Below are 18,911 nucleotides of genomic sequence, written 5' to 3' on the forward strand. Positions count from 1 at the left end.
CATTTTTGGGTAGGTTAGCAGGGCAATCAGTGCATGATCAGTTATCTCTGTCAACCCATTGCAATTCCAATCAGATGCCTTTTCAGGGTTGTGTCAATGGTTTCCCAGCAGATCAAATCCCAGGAAGTGCCAATTTCCATAAGGAACAACAAATTGTAGAATAGTGAGATGCCTTAATTTTGCATCTTTTTGAGGGTCAGAAGGGTACAATTTGCTTTGTCTTTTCCTCCCACTCTTCTTACTTTGCACATGCACTCCCTCTCTTTTTGATCACCTCCTAAACACATTCCCCCACTCAATGCACTGTAAGCCTTGTGATTCCCCTCCCTGTGCAAAGGAAATGGATCTGGTGACCTTGGGCAGGGTTTGGAGATAATTTAGGTAAACCACATGGACCATACGATTCTACTAAATCCAAGTTTCCTTTGCACTTTTGCCGTTGTCACTCCGTTTCAAAATCATGAGCTTCAAATGACCAACAAGAGATTTTAACTATATTATTCAGGTTGCATGGCAGAAGTAGCTCAAGCACCGGTCTTCTCAGAGTGAAGTTCTTGTGACTCAGTTGGGTGAGATTTTGACTTCCTTCTGTGGTCTGTTGCTATGACAGTCTTTCCTGAGGAAGACTGACTGCAGTTCTCAGAGTACTAGCTCGAGAACAATACCAGTCGTAAAGCTGCCTCTTTCTTCCAGCAAGTCTCTGTTGAAAATATCCAATGTTTTAGATAAAAGGCATGGCAGGAAAAACAAAACTTGCCATCAATGGGAGGATGGTGAGTGACTCTTGACCCATGACTTGGAGTGTGTTTGTTTTTAACGTGTGTGTATTTGCTAAGCTCTACATTCTCTTGTGCACATTTTTCAACAGAACGATTGTGCCTCTCGCTGTGCTTAATCTACGTTACAGTTAAACCTACTTAATTGTAACTTTATTATGATTGTGTTAAATGGGATGCTGAATTGAGTCAATGATAAATTTACTGAAATGAAAATGCATTTGTTTTTATTGCAAAGCTTTTTATAATTGTACAATTTTAATTTTGGGAGGGGTCAGTTGGTAAGGTCACATTCGCTTTACTATGGGATCCAATCTTGCAGTGTGACATCAATATCCAACATAATTTCATGTCGGTAGATTTCTTCTATTAATAGGGGGAAAATTGCTCTTGAAAAACAATGTTTTTTTGTGTTGAATTGTCGGGGTGCTAAGTGAGTGTAAGTATACAGGACTAACCTGGTAAATGTGTGGGGCTTCCTTTTTTGTCTTCCTGCTCAAAGCTGGGAAGGTGTTTGGCCCCGCATTCCTTGGGGATCTTTGACTACCTAGAAAGAGTCAGGTGCAATTTTAACCTTCAAATCACATTAATCAAATTCTTCGCCGTTTGTTAATAAAACTGTCCAAAGACCATTTTAAGCTATGACCAGCTGAGTCTGACGTGCTTATTAGTCATCTGTGCATTGTGTGAAATAGTTTTCTTTTGTGTAATATGTCCATAAGAGTCTGTAGGAATTGAATGCCATAGTCTACTTTCTCCTATTGTGTAGTGTTGTGCCATTCCCTTATTGCAGCATATACATTGGCAAACACTTCTGCAACACCCGCTCATTGCTGCAGCGATGGGCTCAGCTGCACCATATGCTGGAGTCAGTGGAAACAGTTGACTGTACTAATGAGGGAGCAGACATACCTATCCCATTTATTCCTTGTGGCAAGTTTCTTTCGACCATTACGTTCTTTTGTTCTTGTTCTTCTGTTTAAGAGTTTGTTTCTCAATTATGCTGAGGAATGTGACATATACCAAGCAATACCCATCTGAAGTGTGGGGTATTAAGAGGGAACACTGTACGGAGAGTGATGTAGCTCTGTGGTTCTTTAACCCTTTAAACAGGATGTGGTTGACGCTTCTGAATGAAATATCTCAAAAGCATGCTTGTTGTAAGTCACAGATTAGTGCATACATACTGCCTCACCAGTAAAAAAAAATGTATTTAATGTTTATAGTTTCTGCATTCTAGCTCATCTTACTCCTAAATCATGTTTCATGTTCCATCCTAGAGACTTGAGTACAAAATATTAACAGACACTGCAGTGAGGAACTGAAAGGATGCCAAACTATCAGAAATGTCACCTTTCAAAGAAGGCATTATATCTGAGCTCTTCCTACTACCTCTGGTGGTACTTCTTTGAAGAAGATAGACAATGAATCTATCCCCAGGATCATTAATGATATTTATCTATTAACCAGTATCACCAATAGTAGAATATTTGCTCATTATCACACTACTGCTTGTGGGAACTTGCTGTGAGCTATTTGCCTATGTTTCCTTTCAAATTATTTCATTACTCTTTCTTGTATGCTTTTTTCCCTTCTTTCTTGCTTTCTTTTTACTTTTTTTTCATTATTACATCATACCCCTTTCTTTGGTTTAAACTTATTAATATAATCAGCACTTACATCTAACCAGAAGAGAAAAAAATATTATAACTTGCCCTCTACATTTAACTCTCAGATGCTGTTAAGAAGAATGATATGAGAAGTTGGAGCAGAGATGTTTAAAAAATGATATAACAGAATTATTTAGGGTTTCAACTAGGTTCAAATAGCAGGATCTGATTAATAATTTCTGTAACATAATCAAAAGAAAGAAAGCCACTTTTATGCCAAAGGAATTTTTAGCTGTGCCTCTACTGATACAATGTTTAGTATGAAGAGATTAGTTCAAAGTGTGACAGCATCATCAAAAAAAAAGCAGACCACTTTTCAAATAAAAACGTCATCACTTTGTAGGTATCTAACCCAGTGCATGATTAAACAAAGATAACAAACAGGATGCTAATGATCAATGACATAATGAGTTAGATGAACAAAACTGATTAACTGAAACAAAAACGGGTAAGAAGAAATCAAACTGGGTGAAGGGCAACCTAAGTAAAAGGTGACGGTGTGGCATATGTGACAGTTTAACCTTCAAATTCTCAATTCTTACACCGTGGCAAGAGTGAGCATAGCAACAAGACACAAGGTGGCCATCCTGTATCAGCAAGGCCTCCCAAAAGCAGAAACTTTGCAGCAGACAAGAGTTTCAAGATGTACTGCGCAAGGTCTTTTGAAGAAGCATAAGGAAACATGCAAGGTTGAAGACCAGATACACAGCGACAGGCCACTGAAACTGAGTGCAGCAGATACATCAAATTTTTAAATCAGAGGAAGTCCGGCACTGCTGTCACCTCTGAACTCAGAGAAATCACTGGAGCCCAAGTACACCTCTCTACAATCCAGAGAAGTCTTGTTAGAAGTGGTCTTCATGGAAGGGTTGCAGCCAAAAAGCTATTCCTCCAAAGTGGAAATAAAGTGAAGTGACTCACCTACGCACAAAAACACAAGGTCTGGGGTACTAAACAATGGCAGCAAGTGCCCTGGACTGATGAGTCAAAATTTTAAATTTTTGGCTCAAACAGGAGGCAGTTTGTCTGTAGAAAAGCTGGAGAGCGCTACATGGATGAATGTCTGCAGCCAACAGTGAAGCACAGCGGAGGTTCCCTGCAGGTTTGAGGCAGCATTTCTACAAATTGAGTTGGTTATCTGATCAGAATTAATGGATACCTCAATGCTGAGAAGTACAAGCAGATTCTCATCCATCATGCAAAACCATCAGTAAGGTATCTGACCGGTTCCCAACTTCATTTTGCAGCAGGACAATGACATCAAACACATGGCAAAGTCTTAAAGAAGAATGAGTTCTGCAACAGATGGTATAGCCTCCACAGAGCCCTGATCTCTACATCATCAAGTCTAGGATTACCTAGAGAGACAGAAGCAAGTGTGACAGCCAAAGTCTGCAGAAGAACTGTATCAAGTTCTCCAAGATGTTTAGAATAACCTACCCGCCAATTTTCTTAAACAACCTCAGGACAGTGTTCCTAAAATAATTCATGAAGTTTTTACGGCAAAGGGTGGTCACGGCAAATATTGGTTTGATTTAGTTTTTTTACTGTTTACTGCTCTTTATAATTTTTTTGTAATTTAGAATCTTTCCATTTCATTATGTTTGAAAGCATCTTTGCTTTACAGAATTTTTTTTAAAATGCGCCTAAGACTTTTGCAAAGTACTAAGACAATGAAGTTGTGTTAATTGACTTGCAACAAACCAGGCAAGATGGCTAAATTATCTGACCATTGGGATTGAGTTCCAGGTGGCTGACCAGACGAATGTTATCACTGAGCATATCAAACATGGTCACAGGTATAGGCAATCAATAATTTTTGTGTACTTATTATATTTTTGTACATAGAGATAGCCCTGTCAACCCAAAATATTGAAGTAAACAATGTGATCAAAGTCACTGGAGAAACACTGAAGCTGGTGATATAGAATTCTTTCTTCAGCATAACAAGCAGGCATTGTTCTGGAGACTCTCTCGGTAGAGGCTCACAAACCCAAACGTACATCACATTTTTATACCCTTCATTCATTGTGACAGTAGCTGATACAATACAATTTCAATAGTGACAATGACATCATTTCCTTTGATATTTTGGGTTGACAATGCTTCTTATGAATTAGAGATTTACAGTAACAGACACCTCTGAATGTCCATACACCTTTGTCACAAACTAATTCACACAAATGGTCTAAAAGTGTCTTGGAGCAGAAATCCCAGATACCCAATATTAATGTTGTCAGGGCTGTCTCTGGGTACACAAATATCATAAGTATACAAAAACTATTGATTGCCTATTCCTGTGACCATGTTTGATGTGCTTAGTGACAACATTCGTATGGTGTGCCAGCTTTCACTCAGTCACAATGATGCAAATAACTTAGCCATGTTGCCTGCTTTGATGTAATACAAACCCATTGTCTTAACATTTGGCTCTTGCTTGCGCAATCTTTTAGTCTGTGGAGCAACCTGTATTTTAACTTCAATTTACTGTTTGCAATTTACAATAAAACAGGAGGCTAACTGCAAGCTTCCTGAACTTGTTTACATTTATAATAAGAAAAGAAGTCTGGTTTCTGTTTGAATTAATATCAGATTTATTCACTTAACTCCAGAATACCCCTAACAATGAGAGCCTCAGGTTTTATTATTTGTTGTGGGATCCAGATATGGTCAGTTAGTCCTTTACCGTTCCTTGCATACAAGATACCCAGTGAAAATGTCCTCTCTGCTTTCCTACGGTATTAAATCCCGAGATGTTGACACAGATTTCAAGATTAGGGTTCATGACCATTAGTCCTTATGGTAAATGAAAATCAAAGACTGAAGATTTTTAAAATTGGGAAGTTTGAAAGTGGTGGAAAAATATAACATCTATGGAGGGAGTTTGTTTTAGGTGAAAGATATTACAGGTTAATATTTTATGTCAAAGATTATTGACCTTGCAGTGAAAAATCTTTGAAGTATCAACTCTGTTTCTTGCTCATGAATACTGCCTGATCTTCTGAATGTTTCTAGCATTTTATATTTTTATCATTATTTCAAACAGTAAGACCTTTTGGTGACCCTTTCATAGTTGCTTGATGTAACCAAGTGTCCTACTTGCCTATTACACAGTACATTATAATGTAAGGTTGACGTCATGTATAAGACAGTCTGGGTAAGGAGGAAAATCAAACCTGATGGCTGCTTTTTCTCGTTGTCTGTGTCTGAATTACAATGTTACTTAAGTTTTTTTTCTCTACACATTTACAATACAAAAATATTATCATGAAAATATTATTGTAAGGTCTGTAATAAAATAATTTGCAATTAAATGCGTTAATGTGCATTACAATTTCTGAACATTCAGAAATGCAATGGTTCAGCATCTGTCTCACTGGGCACTAATTCCCATGTTTTCCTGAACATGGTGCTGCTCCTATGGCAGCCCTCCCTCTAACACCTCTTGGCCCCAGTTCGTGCACTCCCATTTACTCACTGGAGCCTTGGTTTCTGGACTTCCTTTAAGCTTACATGACGTTATTGACTCCGCTTCCTTGAAACTCATCTGGTTCCATTTCCCATGCTCCCTTTAAACTTACTAGGTTCACTGAAAGTTTATTATTATATAGTGTACCATCTTTAAAAAGGTGGAGCAAAAATGTTGGAATATTATTAGGAATAACATCCAATTGTCTACAAAATTTGTCTGATATCACTGAAGTCCCAGCATGCCAGATTAACTGACATTTTCTGTATAATAGGTATGAAACTCATATAAAAGTAGATGGATTTAAATATCAATAGACTTTTCTAGCCTTATTTATATTATCTTATTGCAAGGTTGTGCCTTAATATGTACTGATAATTACAGCACAGATAAATATAATTGATTAAAATTGACATTTTTTTCTCATTGTGTTCTTTCCTGTTAAAATTATGTTCAGTTTATGTTATGTTTTCTTCCTTGTGAATGCACCTTATATAATGGTACATGCCTGTGATACTGCTGCAAGTAAGTTCTTCATCACACCTGTGAAAATGACAATCAGTTTGACTTTGAGTTTGCCTTAATTCAGCTAATTGAGATCTTCTAAAGAACCACCAGGTCTTATCGCACCAAAAGCTCTTCCTCTGTATCCCTGATAGTTTTCCTTCCTCATTAATTTTTCACATTCCATTTCATTGATTGTCTAGCTATGAGGTAGTAAAAGTAATTTTGCATAAAGTATTCTTGCAAGAAATGTGCAGTGTGCAAAGGACAGCAAAAAGTGCATTCTTAACTACTTTTTGCCTTTATGCCAAAGGCATTGACCTCTGGTGATTTCCCCCTTTAGATATTGTCAATAGTTTCCCTGCACTTAATTTTTCAAGATCTCTATGGCTTTATGGAGCTTTATCGAGCAGCTTCCTAGTCTGATAAAAACAGATGAAGAAGCAGCAGCGAAACCTACCCAGCCCATTAATTCTACCCAGTTCACCAATCATTACCACTGTAGCCGATGGTTTATCTTTCTGACACTGAGCCTGTATTTATTGATACCCTTGTCTGGTTTTGGGAGATAATCCCAGCTTCTCCATCTATAGCCCAGAACTATTTTCAGTTCTATTCCCAGTTTCATTTTTAGCCAAAAATACCTTTAGCACATGTTTTCTGCAAATTCACATTATTCGTTGATAATCCCCCCAAAATTATTTTAATCATCTTGTTTAAAATGAAACATTCAGGTTATTCCTCTGTTCTAGATTTTCCCACTTAGGATAACTGTCTTCTCACCATTGACTTTGTCAGATCTCCCCTGGATTTGATTCATGCTGTGTAGCATTTTTTTCTCTCTCATATATATTTCCAATTTCCCTTTAAAAGCAGCTTTTCACCAAATTTTTTGTTGTGTAGTCTTGAGCATAATATCTTGTGAACAATATCTCCTCAGCACTCTAAATTCAAAGTAAAGCATTTATTAAAGTACATATATGTCACCAGATACAACCTTGAGATTCATTTTCTTGTGGGCATACTCTATAAATCTATAGAATAATAACTATAATAGGATCAATGAAATACTGTACCAACTTCAGTGTTCAACCAGTGTGCAAAAACAACAAGCTCTGCAAATACTAAAATAAAGAAATAATAATAAATAAATTAGCAGTAAATATCGAGAACATAAGAATAAGAGTTCTTTAAAAGGTGTCCACAGATTCTGGGAACATTTCTCTGATGGGCAAGTGAAGTTATCTCTTTTGGTTCAAGAGCCTGATGGTTGAGGGGTAATAACTGTTCCTGAACCTCATGGTGTGAGTCTTGAGGCTCCTGTACCTCCTTACCAATGGCAGCAGCAGCAGCAGCAAGACAAGAGCATGTTTTGAGTGGTGGTGGTCTTTGATGATGGATGCTACTTTCCTGGAACAACTCTTCAAGTAGATGTTTTCATTGGTGGGCGAGTGCTGTGATGGATTGGGCCTTATCCACTACTTTTTGTAGGATTTTCTGTTGAAGGACATTAGTGTTTCCATACCAGGCTGTGATACAGCCAGTCAACATACTCTCCACTACAATCTATAGAAGTTTGTCAAAGTTTTGGATGTCAGGCTGAATCTTCACAAACTCCTAAGGAAGTAGAGGCTCTGGCATGCTTTCTTCATAATTGCACTTAAGCAGTGGGACAAGACAAGTTTTCCAAAATAACAACACCAAGGAATTTAAAGTTGCTGACCCTCTCCATCTTTGATCCTCTGGTTAGGACCAGCCCAATGGACTTCCAGTTTCCTTTTGCTGTAGTCAGTAATTAGCTCCTTGGTCTTGCTGATATTGAGTAAGAGGTTATTGTGATGGCACCACTCAGCCAGATTTTTTATCTCCCTCCTATACTCTGATATATCACCGCCCTTAATTTGGCCTATGATAGTGCTGTTGTCAGAGCAAACTTGAATATGGCATTGGAGCGGTGCTTGGCCACACGGTCATTAGTGTCGAGCAAGTAGAGTAGGGGGCTAAGCATACGGCCCTGTGGTGCACCTGTGCCAATGGAGATCGTGGTGATGTTGTTGCCAATGAAACGACTGGGGTCTGCAAGTGAGGAAATTGATCCAATAAGTGATGACAGCTCCAAGGTCTCCACTGGTTCTTTGGCAATTATCTTTCATCTATAATCCTGAATCATTATTCCACTGCCAATAGAAACAGGCTCTCCAATACTTATTTGACCATGTTAAGCAGTAATAAAAAGCCACCCCTGTAATTTATTGGAAGTCACACAACCCTGCTGTAATCTGGTAAACCCCCTCTGATAATTCTCAGTCAATGGTGTGAGGGACGTGAGAAGTGCTCATGCATTCTCTTCCATCCATGGAAGATTAATTATACTCTAGGTGGGCTGAGTTGCTGAAAACAAAGAGCGTTTGGCAGGTTAGAGAAACGCATCCAATTCCCAGCTCAACTGTTGTAAATTCCAGTGAGGTAATCATTTTCTGTAGAGCTGTGTGTAATATCTCATCACAAACAAGAAATAGAAAACTCATAATAAACTCCGCCTTGGTGCTGCCTTTCCTTTTCTGTGCTGAGTGTTGAAATTGACCATCTATTGTCAGAGTAGTGAGGGGAATCCCGATGCAGAAAATTTCCATCACAACAAAACAATGGGCAAGTATATCATTCTCTAAAAGTCATAGTAATCCATGTGGGTGAGTGGGAATGAGTGACCTTTTAGAACTGGCCTACACAATTATCTACTTTTTGCATTTTTGGAAATTTCCATATCTCAAACTAATTCAGGGTTTAATTTCTGAGAGTTGTTATGACCTCATATTTCCAGCCTACATTAGGAGGAAACTAATTTCAAACTTTGTTCCGGTGTGTCAGTGTGGACTTTGGTGATTTGTGTTCATGTATGCTTTTGTGTTTCATGTGTGTACTTAAGTATTACCATGCCAGTGTGTTTATTTATGTGTGTTTAAATATCTGTGATTGTGTTTGTATATGTATCACTATATTTGTGAGTATGCATGCCCATATTTATGTTTATGTATGTGTGAGTAGGCATTATAGGTCTGGGCTTGTGTGTTTTTGTGCAAATGAGCATGTGGCTCTGTGTGTCTGTATGCAAATACACATGCAGATGAATAGTGTGTGTGTGTGTGTGTGTGTGTGTGTGTGTGTGTGTGTGTGTGTGTGTGTGTGTGTGTGTGTGTGTGTGTGTGTGTGTGTGTGTGTGTGTGTGTGTGTGTGTGTGTGTGTGTATCTCAGGTTTAGGAAGTCATAAATATTTTAGGTTAGTGGGCAATATGAATAGCTTCATCCCTGAAGTAACAAGTTTTCTCAGTGATCAGATATAGTTTAATTTAAGCAACAATATCTTCAGAGCACATTGAAACAATTGACAACATTCCAAATAATAATATAGTGAGAATTGAAAATTCATATGTAAGCAGCATATGAGAGAAGCAATAACCTCACAAATAACTTTAAAAATATTATGTTTACCTCTGACCAAATTGATCCAAAGTATTTCACAATTGATGCAACAAAAAACCTTGTTTTAAAGATGCTTTTGGGGAAAAGGGATCATAATAAAATGGCTAGATCTTGTCGGAAATGATTGGCAATCATGCCTTTTCTCCACATATGTAAACAAAAAAGCTGATCAAACACTGATATCCCATAGCTAAATCTGATTTATTGATGATGCTGTGGATTGAAAGTTGGGCAAGAGTGTTGATGTTAAAAATAGTCTCATGGGATTATTCATGCTCATTAATGTGGAACTCCATTCTTCTGAAAGTGTACCAATCCTTTAATGTTGTACTAAGATATTTGGTTTCAACTTACTTTCAACTTTCTGCAACACAACATTTTGACTCAAATATAGAAAGGTGAGAGTCAAGGAAGGAACATCTGGAGGTTGGTTGCCTCTTTGTAACCATATTTAGGAGAGTGTTTCAGGTCTTATAAAAATTTCAAAAGCAAATACATTGCTTACGTCGTTAGCAACTAGTCTATTTTAGGGAAGCCGACGTTTTAACCAAGGAGCAATCAAACCCTTGGTTTGAGTGTGTGTGTGTGTGTGTGTGTGTGTGTGTGTGTGTGTGTGTGTGTGTGTGTGTGTGTGTGTGTGTGTGTGTGTGTGTGTGTGTGTGTGTGTGTGTGTGTGTGTGCGCGCGCGTGTGCGTGTGTGTGTGTGTGTTTGCACACACACTCACTTTCCGTGGTGCCTGCCCATCAGACATACATAAATGGTCTAAAGAAGATAATTTTCCACGATGGCTTCCCATGAGGCAGAGCAAGCTACATGCGACAAGCAAGTCTCAGACCTACGAACTCACTGTTGCTGTTAAAGAATTTTGAGCACCTTTATCGAAATTGGAAAAGGTTTATTATAATCAATCACATACAGTGAGTGACAGTGAAATGCTTTTGTTTGTAGGCATATTGACAGATTAGTCCATACATAAGTGATTTGAAGCAGTAGAAAGGAAAACAGAAGGCAGAAAATAGTTCTGCAGTTAAAGAGAAAATACAGTCAAATGGACAAATACAGTGCAAGCACCACAATGAAGTAAACTGGGTGAGCAAGAGTTCAAACGTAAGCACAGTATAAGAGGTCCATGCAAGGGTATGTTAGCAAATGACTGTAACAAGCGGAGAGCTTTAGGAACATGAATTTACAAAAAAAAAGTAAGCTATTTTAAAAATCATTCACTGAAAAGTATTGATTAGAAACATACTGTTTATTACTATAAATTAAGCTAACTCAAGCATTTGGCACACTTATTTTCTGTAGGACTGCAGAACTCAGTCTTTTGTGGGCTAGTTTCCCCTCTGTTCATTGGAAGTCTTGGTGCACAATGTACTCTGCCCCTCCTCAGTAGATCATTGCTCCTGCAGAGCACAGCAGAGGGTCCAGTGGTGAGTTAGAAGGTTAGATGTGCTGGCATCTGATCTCCTGCATGTTTTGTTCTACATTTCAACTTGCAGCTTAATATCCAAAAACTATACCATCTCTGTTTTGAGTGTACGCAGCAAACAGCATCCATAATCTTCTCAACCATTTCACACCTACAGTAAAGAGACAATTTCAAATTTTGGAATGTGCCTCTAATTCTAGACTCCACATCCAGAAGAAACAAATTAAGTCCACCTCTTATTATGCACCTTAAAAGTCCTGGTGAAGAGTCTCAGCTCGAAACGTCGACTCTTTATTCCTCTCCATAGATGCTGCCTGACCTGCCAAGTTCTGCCAGCATTTTGTGTGTTGCTCTGGATTTCCAGTATCTCTGGATGCAGAATCTCTTGTATTTATGATTTACCTTAAGAACTCTATGTCTTTCAATAAGATCAGTTGTTTTAAATTTTTAATTTAGGGATTATTACCCTGTTTTGTCAGACATCCCACCCTGCAAAAACTCATTTCAGGGAGGTAGCACCATCAATTTGCGGGAGAATCCCGGAACTTCCGGGAGAGGTGGGATGTCTGTATTGTTCTAAATCTCCTTATTGCTGGATTTACCCTTGAATGTGCTGGTTGGTAAGTTAACTACCTCTTGTAACTTGCCTATGTTGTTGATGTTTCATAGGAAAAACAGAGATGTGTTGATGGGCATGTAACAAAAACTGGGCAGACACTGGTTAGCATGGACCTAATGGGCCAAATGGCCTGTTGCCCTGTTATATAACTCTATAACTTTGTGTCTCTAATAAGTTACAGGGAGATTAATTAAGGCAGGGGTTAACAACCTTTTTTACTCTACGGTCCAATTATGCCAGGTGTGCTTGGACCCCAGGTTGGGAGCAACTGAAAGTTAATGTTTCAGGTTGCTGAAGTTTCACCACAATTTTGAAAGTGAGAGAGAGAGATGACTTAATGTTGCAGCTTGGTGACCATATATCATAACGTTCAGGACCAACAGGAAATTCTAGTTATCTGTTATATTCGATACTATACACTCAATGTACCAGGAAGGAGATGATATGCTATTCCTCCTTATCTTGCAACAATGTGAGAGAATAAAGTTACAGTGGGCCAACACACAAATGGCTGCAGGAACTTAGCCAGTCAGGCAACATCTATGGAGCAAAAGGAACAATTGACATCTTGGGTCAAAACCCTTCACGTGGTCTGGAAAGGAAATAGGGTAGATGGCCAGCATAAAAAATATGGAGAGAATGGGTGGAGCAAAAGTCTAGATAGAGTGTATGTGGCAAGGATATTTCCTGTAGAGGGGAATCTACAAACAAAGGGTACAACCTCAGAATACAAGAACATCCCTTTAGAACAGAGATGAAGAGGGTTTTTTTTAACCAGAGGATGGTGAATCGGTGGAATTCATTGCCCCAGACACCTCTGGAGGGCTATGGAAAGGGGAAGAGAGGGAGGGGGAGAGGGAGAGAGACATATAGGGCCCTGGGTCATCATGGATATAAAAAAGATGCAAGGCCTGTATTAGCCACTAGCCAACGAGTCATTTATTCAGCTCTCCATGTCAGTTGATGATGTCTCCTTTGAAAATGTAGATGACTTTTCCCACCTTGCCAGCATTCTCTCGTCAAAAGCCGACATTGACTCAGAGATAAACCACTGCCTGAGTAGTGCTAGTGGAGCCCATGCAAGATTAAGGACAAGAGTCTTTGAAGACTGCAACCTACAGGTTCAAATAAAACTTTTGGTCTAAAGAGCAGTCATCCTTCCCATATAACTGTGTGGAGCGAATCATGGACCAGCTACAGTAGGTACTTGAAAGCCCTGGAACAATCCTGCCAAAGAACCTTACAAAAGATATTGAGGATCAGCTGGCAGGACAGTCACACTAACACCAGCGTACTGGAGGAGGCCACCATAAATAGCATCTCCACCATGAAAAAGCAATGCCAGTTCCGACACATAAGGACATCTCATTCAGATGCCTAACTCATATCTCCCCAAACAGATCCTTTATTCCCAGTTGAATGAAGCTTAGTGAGCCCCTGGTGGGCAAAGGAAATGCTTCAAAGATAACATAAAAATTAGCTAGAAGAAATTCAATATGACATCTAAAAACAAGGAAGACATTGCACTCAATAGATACTCTTGGAAGAAATCTGTTCAAGAGGCAGCTGTTCAACATGAGAGCGACCTCCACTGTGTCACAGAGAACTAACAGCAGCTTTGAAAGGAGAGAGTGAACAATGAAAAGACCTAAAGACCAACCACAGCCTACACTTACTGTTGCCCACACTGCACCAGTCTCCTGTGGACCCACCAATAGTCAAGCCCTTAAGAAAACATCATCTCAACTCGAGTGATCACACTGTAGAGTAGAGAAATAAGCTCTTCAGCCTAACTGCTTCATACTGAATACAATTCTCATCTCAGCTAGTCCCATTTGTCCATGTTAGCCCAATATCTCTTCAGTTTTACCAAATGTTTATTCAATTTACCCTCCTTTAATCCTGTAACTCTTATACTTCTTTACAAATCACCAATGTGATCTGTTACCCTAAGTTTTCACAAGGTTCATACATCCTATGGTCCCTGTTACTTCTATGTGAAGCTTATTGAGCATTACTGTTGCTATTGTTACTGAGATCGATGGGGATCACAACCTTGTTTCTCAATTTGCTTTAGTACCATACACACAGAATGGATCTGTGTAAAAAAGCAACAAACAAAACCAGAAGCACAACAAAACAAGAATTTCCATTTGCACAGAATCGTTAATATCGAAAAGATGCCAGACAATATACTTGTGGGGTAGAGGAAATTGAAAAAAGATCATCAGAAGCATTTACATTGGCATGGATTCATCAGTTCTCACCCCAGCTTCTGATCCATTGACACTCAACCTGGCCATTAATCCAGGGCATACCCTTTTCTCACTGTTACCATCAGGTAGGAGATACAGAAGCCTGAAGGCACACACTCAGTGATTCAGGGACAGCTTCTTCCCCTCTACCATCCGATTCCTACCTTGGATACTACCTCACATTTTTAATATATAGTATTTCTGTTTTTTGCATAATTTTTAATCTGTTCAATATACAATTGATTTACTTATTTATTTACTATTATTATTATTTTTCTTCTATATTATGCATTGCATTGAACTGCTGCTGCTAAGTTAACAAATTTCACATCACATGCTGGTGATAATAAACCTGATTCTGATTCATAGACAAGCACCTTAAAGTCAGTAATAATGCTTGCGGGACTTGTAACTGAATCATTAATCATTTAAGATGTAGAATATACTATATTTTACATATTATGTTATGACACAGCAGAAGTCCATCTGACCCATCGAGTCAATGCCAATTCTCAGAGGACACCCATCAGTTTGATTTGCCTACTTATGCTCCTGTAATCTGTATTTTCACATATGTCCATCAGCTCTCTCCCCTCACTTCCCCTTCTCCTATTAGGGCAATTTACAGCAGTTTATTAACCTGAGAGTACATATTTGGGACATGGGAGGAAACTGTAGCACCTGAAGAACATGTGAACTCCAGACAAAAAGTCACCAGAGGCTAGGATTAAACCCAGAATGTTGAAGGTGTGAGGCTGCAGTGCTAACCGCTATAATATTGTTCTCAAAGAAGAGCAGCTAGAGTCAATTACTGCCTGTGAAAATTGGATCAATTTGTGACAGAGAATTGTGGGTCCAGATTATTCTTCTGAATGTTTCGCTCTGATGTTTATAATTGCTAGCTAGAGCTGGGAGCAATGATGTTGGTAATACTAAGTGCTGGCATATATGTAAATATTGTAAAATAAATTTGCGTGTTTAACTATTTGCAGTTTGTGAGTAAAACTTCTCATCTCATTCTGTGTTTTTTTTCTAGGCTACAGCCATTTCAGATGGAGGTTAGTATTCTGATATGGAGACAAGCAAAGGACAACACTTGTGGTAGGATTGGAAAACTAAAATATCAGTGCATTTGGAGTTAAAGGGACAGGCCTGGAACAAGTGCAAATTTCCAGGCCTTGACAGCATATAACGGTGTTGTGAATATGTGCAAATTTTAATTGGTTTATTATCATCTGATGTATATACAAGTGAAAACCTTGCTTTTACATCTCATCCATACAGTTTGTTTCCTCACATCAGTGCATAGAGACAGTACAAAACACAGCAGGAAAACAATAACAGAATGCAAAATAAAATGTTACAGTTACAGAGATTGTGCAGTGTAGGCAGAAAATGGGATGCAAGGCCATGCATGACAAGATAGATTGTGAGGTCAAGTGTCCATCTGATTGTACTTGGGGACCAATAGTCTCCATTCATAGTCTCTTAATGGTGGGTAGAAGCTGTCCTAGAGCCCAGTGGTACATGCCTGTGTATACAGGCCTTTGTCTTTTCTCCCCGATGGGAACACGGAGAACAGAGAATTTCTGGACAGGTGGGTTCCTTGATTATGTTAGTTGCTTTACCAAGCATCAAGAAGTGTAGAAAGTCCATAAAGGGGAGGCTGTTTTCCATGATGTACTGATCTGTATCCACAACCCTCTGCAGTTAGACCTGGCTCTGTCAGAGGGTACTTCAGTCACCTGTGCTATCTCCCAACTTGCAGAGTGACAGCAGAGTCTCTGTGAGCACCTACCTTCTGGCATGAAATGTTGATTCAAAATGTATTCCAATAGAGAAGTTAACATCACTTTTTCTCTCTAGGCTCCCTCACTGAGCCTGACCGCAACAGCCTTTCCAGCTTTTTCAACTGGCACCAGGTGATGTGGTGATGTTGGCTCTTTGGCTGAGGAGGGCTCTCATGCCAAATTAATTCTGTGTATTGCACATAATCTATACAAACATCTGCCAATTTCAGCCTTAAAATAAGCAATTGCTTTGATCATCAAAAGGCATTTTGTCTGAATGATTTCTAGATTTCTATCAACATTATGAGAAAAAGTTCAAAGTTCGAAGTAAATTTATTATAAAGTATATATGCACACACATACACACATATGTGACATATATGGATGAAAGGCGGGTATCGAAGGCAGTGGAATTGGGGTCACAGGGTACCTGGATGAAATGAGATCTTCCTAAGTATAAGGTAACTTGGGCAGAGCTTTGGAGACTGGAGCCTTTCCACATTTCTTTCCTCCTACCCTCTGTGTATGATACTCTCTCACAGTTGCACGCATGGGGGCTGAGAGAGCACCCTGACTGCAAGCTTTGTGGCACACATACTGTCAGGATGCAAAAGAGCTTTAACCCAAGGTTGGTATATGTGGCACCACGACAAGGTCTTGTTGCCCCTTGCTGACACACTGGAGTGGGAGAGGTGTAAAAAGAGACCAGCTGGCAGAGAGGCAAACAGGGCAGTCATTTTCATCAGGAGAGGGCCACACCAGATATATCAAAGAGGCCTAAATCCAATCTGCTGCAAACTGCCAAATCTTGGGAGATGAGGATCGATGTGGGGAGGAAGCTGGAGATGGTGCAAACCACACTTTGACCGGACATCGTACTCTAGTCCAAGAAAATCATCCTGGTGGAGCCCACAGTACCATGGGAGGAAGGATGGGAGGAGGCTCATGAGAGGATGGCCCTGAAGTACCAGTCCTTAGTCCAGGAGTGCAGGAACAAAGGATGGAAGACATGGCTATTCCCCGTGGAGATCGGCTGTACGGGGTTCCTGGCAAGGTTACTGTCTGCACTGGGCCTTGATGAAAAGAGCAAGAGCAGCTCGCAGGATGAGAGAGGAAGCAGAAAGAGCCTCTTGCTGGATATGGAGTCGGCGAGAGGAGTTGAGCTGGAAGTCAGCAGCAGATGACCACCACTGCTGACCCACCAACTGGAGAGTATAGTGGTTAAAGGTCAAAACACTCTATGAAGATTGAGTACTACCCGATGCCATCTGATTCTGGCCAAAGGCTATGGCTACTGCATCAGGTAACTGAAGAGGGCATGATGCAAACAAGTGTCACCATATACATATCTGAGATTTATTTTCTTGCAAATAATCACAGTAAATACAAAAAACACAATAGAATCAATGAAAGACCACACACAACCAACAGGCACAAAAAACTGTGCGAGTACAAAAAGAAAGAGAAAAAAATAACAATAATAATAAATGAGCAATAAATATCGAGACCATGAGATGAAGAGTCCTTGAAAGTGAGTCCATAGGTTATGGGAACAGTTCGGTGATGGGGCAAGTGAAGTTGAATGAAGTTATCCCCTCTTGTTAAAAAGCCTGATGGTTAAGGTGTTCTTGAACCAGTGGTGCAGGTCCTGAGGCTCCTGTATGTTCTTCCTAATGGCAGCAGTGAAAACAGACCATGGCCTGAATGGTAAGGGTCCTTGCCATTCAATGCTGCTTTTCTGAATTAGTGCTTCATGAAGATGTGCTCAATGGGCTTTAGCTATGATGGACTGGGCTGTATGCACTACTTTTTGTCGACGCTTCCGTTTAAGAGGATTGGTGTGTCCATACCAGGCCGTAATGCAACCAGTCAATACCACACATCTATATCGATCTCCATCACACATCTTTAGAAGTCTGTCTAGAAGCTTGATTTCAATGTTTCGCAGAAGTTTAGATGGTTACATAAATGGTAGGGGTATGGAGGGCTATAGTCGATGGGAGTAGGCTGTTTAAGTGGTTCAGCATGAACCAAAGGGCCTGTTTCTGTGCTGTACTTTTCTTTAACTCTATGACTGATCACCTGTCCAAATGTATCCTTATACGGCATTGTTTGAAATTTTGTCTAATCACATCTATATGAAGTTCCTGCGAATGACCTTTGCTTTCTTTAAGTCAATTTTTTAATGAGATTTGAACTTATTGAAACAGCAAGGTGTGGCAGGACAGAATCTGAGAAATGATTGTGCTCTAACTGTGTCTAACCACCTGAAATATTCACAACATGGTGGTATTTGTCTTTGAAAGAGATGATTTAATGTTTGATTTTGAAGAATAATAGGGCAGCTGTGGGAGAGGGTGTAAATAGAAGGTGCATTTGGTCCTTGCATCATTAGTTTAGAATTTCTTCTGAATGTTTTTTCTAGTTACCTGCCTGATATCAGCTTTGGGTCATGGTCAGGAATAATACACACCTAAAGTCAAATGCCATTTAACACTCACATCTAAAGATCACATATGGTGAAGAGAACCCTTAGTTACTATTGCACAACCACAATCAGTGAACAGAGAAGATGGGAAAAAGTGCATTGCACAGATAATTAAAATCTGGGGATAAAGTGTGCTATAGGGTCCTAGACTTGTGATTATTTGGAGCTTTGACATATGGTGTACAATAATGGGTCAGCTGTCAACCAGAAAGTGAGTTTGGGGCTATTTGAAATTAAGATATCCATATGTGTAAATCAGTGTCAGTGTCCAATAGTAATATACACAATGAACAGGCTGTAATTTGGCTTTCAAACACAGTGCAGTAAAGCACCATTTCATTTAGTGTAAACCCCAAGGAATTAAATGAACTTCTTGTTTTGCACAGTTTTACATTACTGTGTTCTGAATGATAAACAAATGCTGGTCAGG

The 18,911-nt window shown here is 39.4% G+C and overlaps 1 protein-coding gene across 3 annotated transcripts in view; it reads left to right on the top strand.

The window, feature by feature from the left end:
- Window positions 1–650: 650 nt before the first annotated feature.
- The window catches only part of LOC140739506 (regulator of G-protein signaling 14-like), a 125,963-nt gene continuing 107,702 nt past the window's right edge, over window positions 651–18,911 (top strand). For all 3 annotated transcript variants that reach the window (XM_073067866.1, XM_073067868.1, XM_073067867.1), the window contains exons 1-2: window positions 651–773; window positions 15,240–15,261. In XM_073067866.1, coding sequence (XP_072923967.1) covers window positions 735–773; window positions 15,240–15,261 — 61 coding nt within the window. In that variant the 5' untranslated portion in view covers window positions 651–734. The remainder of the gene's footprint in view (window positions 774–15,239; window positions 15,262–18,911) is intronic.

Source organism: Hemitrygon akajei, chromosome 15 (genome assembly GCF_048418815.1).
Source record: "Hemitrygon akajei chromosome 15, sHemAka1.3, whole genome shotgun sequence".
Lineage (NCBI taxonomy): Eukaryota > Metazoa > Chordata > Chondrichthyes > Myliobatiformes > Dasyatidae > Hemitrygon > Hemitrygon akajei.